Raw genomic sequence first — 11,531 nt, 5'->3', positions numbered from 1 at the left:
CACAACTTCTCCGTTGGATCGTGAATTGGACACATGTAGATGATGCCATTTTATCATGTTGTTTAACCTTCATTCAGAATATTCTTCACGCTATTTAACGTTAGATAATCTTTAATGAAGACTACCAACAGCATGTGGCACCACTGAAAAAAGCTCTTGAGATCACACTCAACAAGGCCCCCATCTTTTTTTAAACATACTAGTATTCAGTATGTGCGTTGGCGTGGCCGAATGGTTAACAAACTTAAAGTAATCTAATGACAGCATGGGTTCCAACCCCGTCAGGGGCAAACCGTTGTTTCCTTGAGCAAAACAAAAATAAGCTCATTGCTTAGTATACTGGTTGGTTCCAGGAACGGATTCGAGAGTGTTTTTCAATAAGCTTAAAACTCTCAACAGTGTTTATGCAGTGAATGGAAGGCATATACTATTAAAGAAAATTGACAAATTTTGTTTTTAATTTACTATCAATTTCTTGAGTTTTATTTTAAAAATAATTATATAAACAAAATATAAATACAAATCAAAGGGTGCAAAAAAGTAGGTCTAATAAAGAAATATAAACTAAAATTTTAGAATTATAATAGTTCTGTCCCGTTAAAGAAAGAATATGCTTTTTACAATATCCAGAAGTAAATATAGGAATTCAATAGCAAGCTATACTGCACATTACTGTAAAGCATGTAAGTTATGCATGTCCTTTTTCTATGTTAATACGTAGATACGTCTTCCTCGTGTAGCAGTCCTGCAAATACAAAACAGGTAAGAAAAGTTAAATATTATACTTGATTACATACTTATAAAGGAAATATTAATGAAATAAATATATATGTATTTTCAATGTCCGTATTTTCACTGTAAAAATTTATGTTTCATTACATATTTTCCATATATTCACCGGTATCTTGCCGGAATACTTTCCAATAAACAAAATTTAAGGGATGTTTTTCAAATATTAAAACAGAGAGAAAAATGTATAGGACAAACAGAAAATTCAAATTTTTCAAAAAATACATAATTGGTTTTCATCTTGTGCGAAAAATATTACATTTCACTCGTGGCTACCGTCACTCATGAAATATTCAACCTGTAATCCTTTACAAAAAAAATCCTTGAATATCCTTTATGTAGTGTATATAAGCCACAAAGATATAAATAAAGTATTTTATATTATTGTTTAATGTTTGCGTTTTGTTGTTTTTACAGTCTCTTTGATATTTATTACTTCAGCTTTTGGGTATAAGGTCATTCATTCATATTCATAATCCATCTTTCACTTTCTATGCTAATGGAATTATGAATATTGTATGAATACTGTATATAATGATACAAGGGGTCCAGTAGAAATCAGTTAAAGATTATGTTTAAATTATCAAAAGATATTGTGTTCTTATCAACAATAAATGGTTGATGTGGATTCTAACTAGAGTTTGCTTATGGTGGATTACCTCATATGGCTCACCACTGTACATATGATTCGTTTCATATGAATCAATAATACGAGACATGCACAATAATAATAGTACTCTATCGGTAGTGAGGTCTTATCCAGCATAGAATTAGAGAAAGATATCTTGTTAAATGAAAACTTTAAAAAATGAAATAAAGAACAAAGGAGAGTATCGTTAAAAAAACTCACTATCCCCACCCAAGATCCACTCATGCAAAATCAGACCACTCGCACGCGCACGCAAACACGCGCACGAACACACTTAAATGGTACTTTGTCGGGCAGCGCATATAGTATTGAGGTATTGTGCACACAGGGCAGGACAGGGAATGATTACCAAAAACTTGAACCGCAAAAACATTAAACATTAAAAAAAGATCAAATTGGTGCACATCATATATGTATGAAGTAAAAGGGAGACAAGGAAGGAAACCGTGAAGGAGAGTTACAAAAGGCAAAATAAAGAGGGAAAAAGAGAACACACTCATAATGTTTCTCAGATTTACAGAAAAAATATTGATACCTGCAAAACAAGCTGTGAGGTAACTCGCTACTGTCCCCACGATCATTGCCCGAAATATATACCGAGTTATCTCTCCTATCCTGTCTGGTAACATAACACCATATGTCCCTAGAATCAAACCCATGTTTGCAAACGAGGCTGAGCCACACAACGCGTATGTAGCAATAATTTCTGATCTGTGCTATAGAAGAGAACAGCACAAAAAAAGAAAATGTCACATATGGCACATATAAGTTATGAGAAGTTTTGACTATGTTGGCTATCATACAAAAGAAGTCAATTTTATGTTTTTAAATAATGTTACCTTTGGTCAACAAAACTATTTGCAGATTATTTATTGTTGATTTATTCATATGGATAGACTAACTACAAAACCGTCATATTTTAAAAATGTGTTTTTTGTTTCAAAGTCATTTTTAAAAACAATAACACCGATTTGCTTCGTTTTAATATGCATATACATATCTATAAAAAAATACAAAGTTTCGTTTTGGCGGGAAAATATCTTACATCAATAACGCCACCGACTAACGTCTGGTTCAGTTTGTTCAGTACAATATCATTTCCAACAACTGTCCAAGTGTTGTTTACACCGCCGGCAATATATTCCCGATATTTTATACCATTCTGAAAATATATATATATGAGCCGCGTCACGACAAAACCAACATAGCGGGTTTGCGACCAGCATGGATCCAGACCAGCCTGCGCATCCGCGCAGTCTGATCAGGATCCATGCTGTTCGCTTACAGACCCTGTAACAATTAAGTAAAGAAACTGTAAGCGAACAGCATGGATCTTGTTCAGACTGCGCGGAATGAAATTTCAGAAGTTGTAAAGCTTTTTCAAATTATTGTTATAAAAAGAAACAACAATAAAAAACATGGTATTACAATAAACTTATAGATATACAAAGTTGTGTCATTCAGAAAGCAGAAATGGTAATCAGTGAGACACTGCACAGAAACGAGGTAATTATTGCACAGAAACGAGGTAATTATTGTCAATTTTATTATATCTATAGGAATTTTAGATTGAAATGTTCGCTAGATAATAACATATAAATGAATTAATAATAACTAAAGTATGAAAAACAAGATCAACCAAGAAGGGAGGCATTCAATGCATTTCCAACACAACCCATCAATACAGGCCCATCGGCGAGGAGCCCAGTCGCACATAAACAAAAACAGGAGAGCACAACGGCAAAGTAAAAGTAACACTGATATAAAATCACGGCACACAATATATATTGATATAAAACAACGATGTTTACCTGAATAATTGGGCCTAATTTAGGATATGCCACAATAGCAAGACTAATTGTCCTCACACCCAATAGTTCCCCGATAAATAAACAATCATCTGACTTTGCTCCCATCATAAACGCAAACGGATAAAACACATACGAAAACAAAAACTGCAATTGAAATAGTCTGTTGAGCTGATCAATTTGTCTCATAAACATGTTAACCGTTTAAGGCTAACGGAAACAATAAGAATGAAAGTTCCCCAATTGAGGACAGCAAAGAAGTGACTTCTCAGCTGAAATTTACAATTATAATGTATTTCAATGGTTTACTATAATGGTAAGTCAACCTATTACATGTATTATATTTTTTTTTTCTGTACCAGAGAATATTGTGAGCAACTCTTTTTTTCTTAGAAATAAAAATTGCTTTATTTTACTTTTTAATTTTCTAAAGTTATGGACTGATTTCTTTTATTCTTTTACAAACTGTTTTATCATGACTGTCCTTTATATATATGTATTGATTTTCATGCGCACCTCAAGCGTCATGTTTTCTACGCCTATTCTTTCACCAAACCAAACAGACGTGCTGTTAAGAAAGGCCACGATTATGACAAAAGCCAGAACGAATGCAGCCAACTGAACAACGATCGTAGTGCTCTGACGTATTCCAATGATGATGGACTCCATCAATGATGTCGCTCGTCTGAAAATACACTTTTTATTATTACAAGAAAGAATAACAAATAAGTAACAAAACTGAGGCATTTCCTAAAAGTCTTTATTAAATCATATGATTTACAACTCTGGTACATATCTTTTATCCCGCTAAACACATTCACAATTAAATAGTGATAATATATTTAACCAGTCATATTGCTCAGTGTTTCGTTGTTTATCTCATACATTGGAACACTTGTCTCTCACCGATGTAAGTTCGAGTACGCAAGCGTCTTCGAATTCTATCATGTGAGAAATCATTTCAGCTAGCTTACGGAGCGTCGGTGATTCTACTCGGGTGCCCGTTTGTGCCTGAAATAATGTACAGAGGGGCACCTGAGGTATTCCTCCACCAGTTAAGCCGGAAAGTTGCCATATGATCTATACTGTGTTGGCGTGACGTCAAAAAAAGGTATATCGGATTCAGAATTTGATTTAGCCGAATTCGTGACTATAAAGTCGTTTAAAGTTTTTATCCTCTATATATCTTACAATAAGCTATACATGTATTTATGATGTACAGATCCTTACATTATTAAATATAGCCATTTCCATAGCAATTAATATACATTATTTAAACAAAGTAAAACAAATTGTTATTCAACATTACAATTTGCTAGAAAATATGCTTGAGTACATATTTGAAACTATGCACAAGCGGAATTCGTCAAGGTACCGAAGTTAAATATGTTTTTATGGTTTGAAACTCATCGCGCACACGCTGGAAACTATGCAAACTTTTTAGACAGGGTTAATGGATTTTAATTATCTTAATATGCAGACAAGAGTAATGCAACTGTTTAAACTTGCAGTAACTTGCATACCTACCTGGTGGAGAAAGCACTAGTGTTTATTTTAACATCACCAGCAGCCTGTATTGCCACTTCTTCCCCGTTGTGAGAAGGAAAGCATAGCTTACACGCAGCCAAAGCCGCCGGTGCCGACATTGTTGAGGCGGCAATCAAAGGAGCTGCTGGAATCTAATTTTGACGAATAAAAGTTGTGGAGTTATACAAAGACGTTGACACTTATTTCAAAATTTAAATAAAACAAAGAACTAGTACATGTCATTTAACAGAAAAGTATCTGAGGCCGGCATTGTGATATTCAAACAAAGATTCGCCAGTATAACACCGATGTTAAAGCCAGTTTTGTGACAATCATACATTTTTCAACAATTAAATCTTAACCGCTATTAGCAAAGATTCTAAACGTCTTGAGATATTGCTAAATGTTTTGCTACAGTCGGTAAAGTGTTGAAAAAGGTAAAGTGATTGATTTAAAGTGTGATGGACAATGTATGCTTCTGCTATTTAGACAGACGAGCTAATATTTGATATAACAAAAGGTTTGAAAATATATACTTTGCATGAATGAAAAATCTAGCACGATATTTGAGTTATAATAATATCGTCAAGAACTTGCAAAGGTGATATAGGTTAATAAATACCCCTGATGCCATGAATATAACCAAACCCGTGCCGCCAACAGTTGACAAGGCTCCAGCATATGTCGCAAACAATTGAGATGGCGTCATTTCATGCAGATACTCTTGTACTAGCATTGCAGATTCAGGCTAAAACATTAATTCAACAATTTTTCTTTGAACCGGAATATAAAGGTAGCTTTTCACTTTTTAAGGCTATCCTAGAATTTTCTAAACTTCTATATTATTTACGCCAAACATGTGGTTTGTCATCTTTTATTTGTTGCTTTTTATAACATTTATGATCAAATGCATCTTTTGTATAATTGCTATATATCATTTGTCATAAAGATTTTCCGCAAAGTTTTACATCTAGTGTAAGCGGGTAGAGTTATACGGCAAAATAACTATGAAACATGAAACCTAACTGTCAAAAGGCTTTACAAAACCTAAATCTTTCTTTCTTAACAAACCAAGCATACATTTTTGATAGCTGTTTGTTTAGACTATATATATGCCATTCAAGTCAAGTGAAACTTGATATTACAAACGTGCAATATTAATGAAATAATATTCTAATATATTTTAGATAACTTAAGATTATATAGATGCATTTATGGAAAAGAGAAGACAACAGAATCCCTAAAGAACGTCCAAAACGGCAAAAAAATAATGAAGGCTTGGCTTGATCGAGTCTATACCAGGACGGTAGTTGTTAGTGCAAACAACCTTCAACATCCACTAGCACAGATTTAACAAATATTCAACATTTAGACATGAAATGGTTAAATTTTGCATACAGAAAATCCACAGACTTATGTTATATCTAAAAACATGGGAAAAAACAAGAGCAAAAACAAACAACAAGAGCTATAGATCTTTTAGTATATGTTTTGCATATATTTTAAGTCATACCACATGCAGGAAAATATTTCCAACGGCATTAATCCCCTCGGCAGGACTTGTTCCAAGACAGTATGCCAGGGCATGTCCAACAGTGTCAACAATCGCCTTGATTACACCGAGGTATGTCAGCACGGATATTGCGATGATGATGACAAAAATTTGGGCTGTAGCCTTATATAGAATGATAAAAAATTATAAGTATATATACATACTTCTTTTTTCTCTTATATTTTACAACCAATTTGTTGAAGAAAACTATTTTAAGTCATAACATTGCAACTGCTTATATCATTTGTGAAGGAAATATGGCTATTGCTAAATATTTTGTTTTCCTTTTTTCCCCTTTGAGGGACGCAAGCACTCGTACTTACTTACTTTAATTTTTTTGTATCTATGAATACTGCGTAGTAAAAAAAGTATGAATTTAGAGCAGTTTTTCAATAAATGATAATAAATTTCATATTGCAAACGAATTTATTTTAATAGGCCGTATCTGCATTTATAGTTTTTTTTTTATAAAAAAAGAAAATGTATATTGAGATAAGAAATACAGTGTAGATGCATAAGAAGCACATGCTACGATAGAATATCTCTTTTTTATTCATACCTATAAAACTTGGTAATAGTTTTTGAAATGTACTGAAGGTAATTATGTAATGGTCCATGTATTTGTCATGATAGCGAGTTGCATAAAATTTCAATAAAAATAAAATCTCGTATTTTAAGAATTAAGTAGGTTATGCATAAAATACAAAAAGTAAAAAAATTAAAATAAGAAATATAGGTTACCCTCTGAAAGTACAATGTTATTTAATATGTAACTTGAAAAAAGGCTCGACCAACAATATTTTGTATAATATTCATATATTATACAAAATATTGTTGGTCGAGCTTTAATTCTTTTCATTCATATGAAAAAAAAACTATAAGTAATGTCTTGTGAACTGTGTATGTTTTATTTTAGTAGCTTTTATGAGAATTATTTTAGACTGGAAAAAAATCAGGTGTCTGTAGTGTTCAGTCATAAAAAGATAGTTTTTGTGAGCGGGGCTTGAAAAATTGGCAAGTTTTAACAACACATTTTTGGAAAGGCATATTTAAATTAAACATTTGCATTTTTTATTAAAGTGTTGCTTTGTGAGCGGAGCTTGAAAAATTGGCAAGTTTTAACAACACATTTTTGGAAAGGCATACTTAAATTAAACATTGGCATTTTTTATTAAAGTGTTGCTTTGTGAGCGGGGCTTGAAAAATTGGCAAGTTTTAACAACACATTTTTGGAAAGGCATATTTAAATTAAACATTTGCATTTTTTATTAAAGTGTTGCTTTCTTCAAACGAGAGTGTCTTTTTCCCTGTTATCTGTTTTAAAGGAACAACTCGACAGTTTGAAAATTCTTAACCACAATAAGTAGCTTTAATTAACAGATTAAATAAAAAAGTTAAACTAAATTCATAAGTTTAAGTATAGACAGATTTGATAAAACCTACACCAAATGCCAAATAGTGATCTTTATAAGTTTTTCCAAACAGAAAAATACTTCCAGCTTCACCGTGAGCCAGTAGCTCCTCGAGTCGTCTACTAACCCAGCGCATTACGTTAGCTCCCCAACTTGTCTTCAAAATCAACAAAGCCATGATGAATTGAATAGCCATGGCCCAGTAGACGGTGTGCCAATTGACCTTGCAGAAAAAAAATCATCAAGTTAAAACCCTACTAGCTGTACCTCGCAAAAGTCATTTAGTCACGTCAAATGATACTTTTTTGAAAATTTCATTTTACTCTCAGTCAAATTAAAAAAAAACATGATTCTAAAATAAAGCGGTAGAGAAACATTTCGGATTTAAGAACCGAGAAAAGCCAATCTCAAAAATAAAAGTTGACGGAATATTTATCAAAACCTGCCAAGTTAATTTAATTTAGTAAATGAAACAGGCACTGTGAAGTACCGAAATACGCCGACATTGATAAGCGAAAAGAAAAAAAATGCAATTTTAAATGACGCTGTTTGCATTTATATATTGTAATATGTCATTTCATTTTATTACCTATTAAAGTAACAAAATAACGGAAATAATGATAAAAACATGGTCAGTTTAAGTACTACCAAAATACCAAGGACCGAAACATAGTGAATAAAAATACTAAACATGTTAAATTAAAGTACCTACAAAATGGTCAATGTTAGAAGTAAAACAAAACACATTGAATATGGAAACATGCCGAACAACAACTCGAAAATGTGTTTGCACTTGAGTCTATCAAAACAGAACTTACTTTACATTTATTGTTGGAATACAGGAACAATAACAGCGGGAATCCTAGTAATCCGATAAGTGACCAAAGGTTTTCTGGTGTCTTCATGGCAACAGCTATTACCAAGTATATGACAAAGAAAGCAGACATGGCAATGTACAAGAGCCTGTAGTATAAAATAGAGGGATATTACACTCCTAATTAGGCTTTTCTATCTCCTACGTAGGAGTTTTTATTTTTTATAGAACACGTTAAATTGGCACCAGGACGCTTCCGTAGTTTTCCGCCATTTGGTCCTTTTACTTTTTAAAACGAAGCAGACTGGTCAAATCATATCATGTAAGCTATGTCATAAGTCTATTATAGTGTTTTAGAAGTAACCAATTAAATCCAGTTTGTATACATGACTACGCATTTGAAACATTTGTTTATATCAGATAGACGCTCCATCATTTTGTCCGAGTATACATGTATATATTTGGCACCATATGTATTATGTTTCACTGTTATCTAGAACTTGAAACGTTCCCGGTCAGTTAGTTCCCGTCGACGATACTAGTATTAAATTTCTAGAAAGGTAAGAATGATCACTAATTTATATTAATTTATACGTTATTATTTCTAAAAAGGTATAATATGTATACAAGGAATGAGCTAACGATAAAAAGGAGCTTACCATCTTAAAATCAAGCTCCGATTACCCTTTGAATATTCAGTGCAGAGCGCTTGGAAACCGGCCGTTAGTTTTGAATGAAAACCAATCCTCTTAAGCACATGCCAAGCAATGATGAGAATCCCGCAAATTGTACATCCAATCAATCTCCATGACCCTTCATCACCAATATGATAAGACAACGCGAATCCAAAATATACAAAATATGCAAGGAGCAACACTACCTTTCCGAGCAAAATGAATTTGTCCGAGTTCGCTTTAAGATATTTGATTTTCGCTCGTGCCGTCTTCGAAAATTTGCTCTTACTTTCTGAAAACTTCAATTTAAAATCAGATCCCTTTTCATTATTTTTGTTTGTAAAATGAATTCCAGAAACTGTGTTATTTTGATGATGTTTAACCTCTTCACTCGGCGCATTTTCACTTTTTATTTCATTAAGTTCCATATCCAACGTGTATGGCATACAGTACCTAAGTTATTTCTAAATCTATACTGCGGTGACTATATGTTAAATACGCGTGTCGTTATTACAAACATAAATTACATAAATGTTAAAATTATTAAATTATGCAAGTCGTCGCAAACAAGGTAAAACTTGTTTACCAAGAATACCGCGTCAAAATCATTGACCCATTCTAAAAAGATGTAGGCTAAATAAAGAAGGAACAGGAAGTTAAAAGACTTAATCGACAAATAAAGATTTTGTTATAAATAATGGAAGAATTAAAGGAGAAAAACAGATATTAAATATCATTTTATAATGTGTCACATATATTAGTAATGTAATACCCTGGTCCATAGTAACTTAAATAGAGACAGATAGAACCTAACTTTAAAGCTTTATTGTATTTTTTATTTATTGCCTAATGTGTTTATATTAAGGTTGATAACAAGTTTATATTCAGGGCATTATAATTGCTAGGTATTTATCTTAAATCAGTTTATTGTGTGCATGTGGTACTTGTAAATGCAGGATAATAAAAGTTACTTCTTGGTTTAAGCAGCCATGTTTGTATACATCCTGTTGCATTGCATTGTGGGTAGTAGCTTAGCAACTGCAGCTTCCTTTTATTGTTTACTTGTCAATGCAGAGATGTCAAGCAACTTTTATCAACAATTTAAAACTGTTAACCCGCTTAAAAGGAAATTTCAGGTTATAATCTATTGTATTAATTATATTTTTATTAAATAAGACTAATAATTATTATTTTATATGGGTAATTTTAATATTAAAATTATCATTTGTTTCCATTTACTGTGAGCTTCACAGTCCCACATTATTGACATGATTTTATGTGAAGTTGGCAAACTTCACAAGTTTTGAAATGTGAACATCCACACTTTTTTGTGTGAAGTCTGGGTAGTATATAAACTGCTGTGAGCTCATTTTCGAGGACACACACGCCAAAAACTTGCTAAATTCAGTATAAGTTTTATTCGAGAAACAACAATCTTTAAGGTACTTTAACTTATTTTGTGAATATTTTCTATAAATCCATGAAGTCTCTTCATAAAATTAACATTTTGATAAGTAATATTTTAAGTAATTTTAAGCTGATAATTTTATTCATTAATAGTAGCAGTTTTACAAGGCTTACTGACAGTACTGAATGGTTATTTAAGTTTACCTGCCTTATATGTCTGAATTTGTGACTTTGTTGAATATAATCAAGTCTGAGAGAGAAAGTGACTGTTTTGTAATAGCGATGTATTGTTGACATAAGTTGTTCTTATATAAAATATAATTGCGATTGACTGTTGAAAGAGAAATTATATATGTGTTTATTAAGTGAATAAATTGAAGTTTTAAGTTTATCACAAGTCTTAGTTTTTCGATGCATCACATTAATTTTCACAAGAATTAGTGTTTTCAAAAGAAAGCAACAGCTGGAAGCTGATCAAGATCGCTACCCATAACAGATATTGCCCATTATTACTCAAGTTCGGAATCCAAGGCTCGAGCTACCAATTGTGATCGACTGACGTCCTAGTCCGTGTCCAAATAGCGTAACAGTATTCAAATGTTTGTGATGATTTGTCACATCTATTAGTATTCATAAGTTTGTGATGATGTGTAACAGATAATGAGTATTCATAAGTTTGTGATGATGTGTCACATACATGTATATTAGTATTTAAAAGTTTGTGATGATGTGTCACAGATATTAGTATTCAAAAGTTTGTGATAATGTGTCACAAATATAAGTATTCAAAAGTTTGTGATGATGTGTCACAGATATTAGTATTCAAAAGTTTGTGATGATGTGTCATAGATATTGGTATTCAAAAAGTTTGTGATAATGTGTCACAGATATTGGTATTG

General features: G+C 32.2%; 1 protein-coding gene across 1 annotated transcript; it reads right to left on the bottom strand.

Moving 5' to 3' along the window:
• Positions 1 to 440: 440 nt before the first annotated feature.
• LOC132741839 (solute carrier family 28 member 3-like) lies at positions 441 to 9,813 on the bottom strand. The gene is made up of 11 exons (XM_060730097.1): positions 9,211 to 9,813; positions 8,556 to 8,700; positions 7,769 to 7,960; positions 6,287 to 6,448; positions 5,396 to 5,521; positions 4,774 to 4,925; positions 3,763 to 3,931; positions 3,250 to 3,393; positions 2,484 to 2,600; positions 1,974 to 2,154; positions 441 to 745 (listed from the first exon to the last, which is right to left on the bottom strand). The coding sequence occupies exons 1-11, from the start codon at positions 9,669 to 9,671 to the stop codon at positions 711 to 713; spliced, it is 1,884 nt and encodes a 627-aa protein (XP_060586080.1). The 5' UTR covers positions 9,672 to 9,813; the 3' UTR covers positions 441 to 710.
• Between the last annotated feature and the right edge of the window lie 1,718 nt (positions 9,814 to 11,531).

This window comes from Ruditapes philippinarum, unplaced genomic scaffold (genome assembly GCF_026571515.1).
Source record: "Ruditapes philippinarum isolate M1 unplaced genomic scaffold, ASM2657151v2 ctg6263_1_1_1_1, whole genome shotgun sequence".
Taxonomy (NCBI): Eukaryota; Metazoa; Mollusca; class Bivalvia; order Venerida; family Veneridae; genus Ruditapes; species Ruditapes philippinarum.
The sequence above is the reverse complement of the archived record's forward strand: the minus strand, read 5'-3'. Positions and strand labels throughout refer to the sequence as shown.

Coding starts and splice junctions, on each gene's coding strand:
- LOC132741839 (XM_060730097.1), bottom strand. CDS start 9,671: ATGCCATACACGTTGGATATGGAACTTAATGAAATAAAAAGTGAAAAT. Junction 7,961..8,555: donor ATTCCAACAATAAATGTAAA/GTAAGTTCTGTT, acceptor TTTTTCTGCAAG/GTCAATTGGCACACCGTCTA. Junction 5,522..6,286: donor GAAATATTTTCCTGCATGTG/GTATGACTTAAA, acceptor TTAATGTTTTAG/CCTGAATCTGCAATGCTAGT.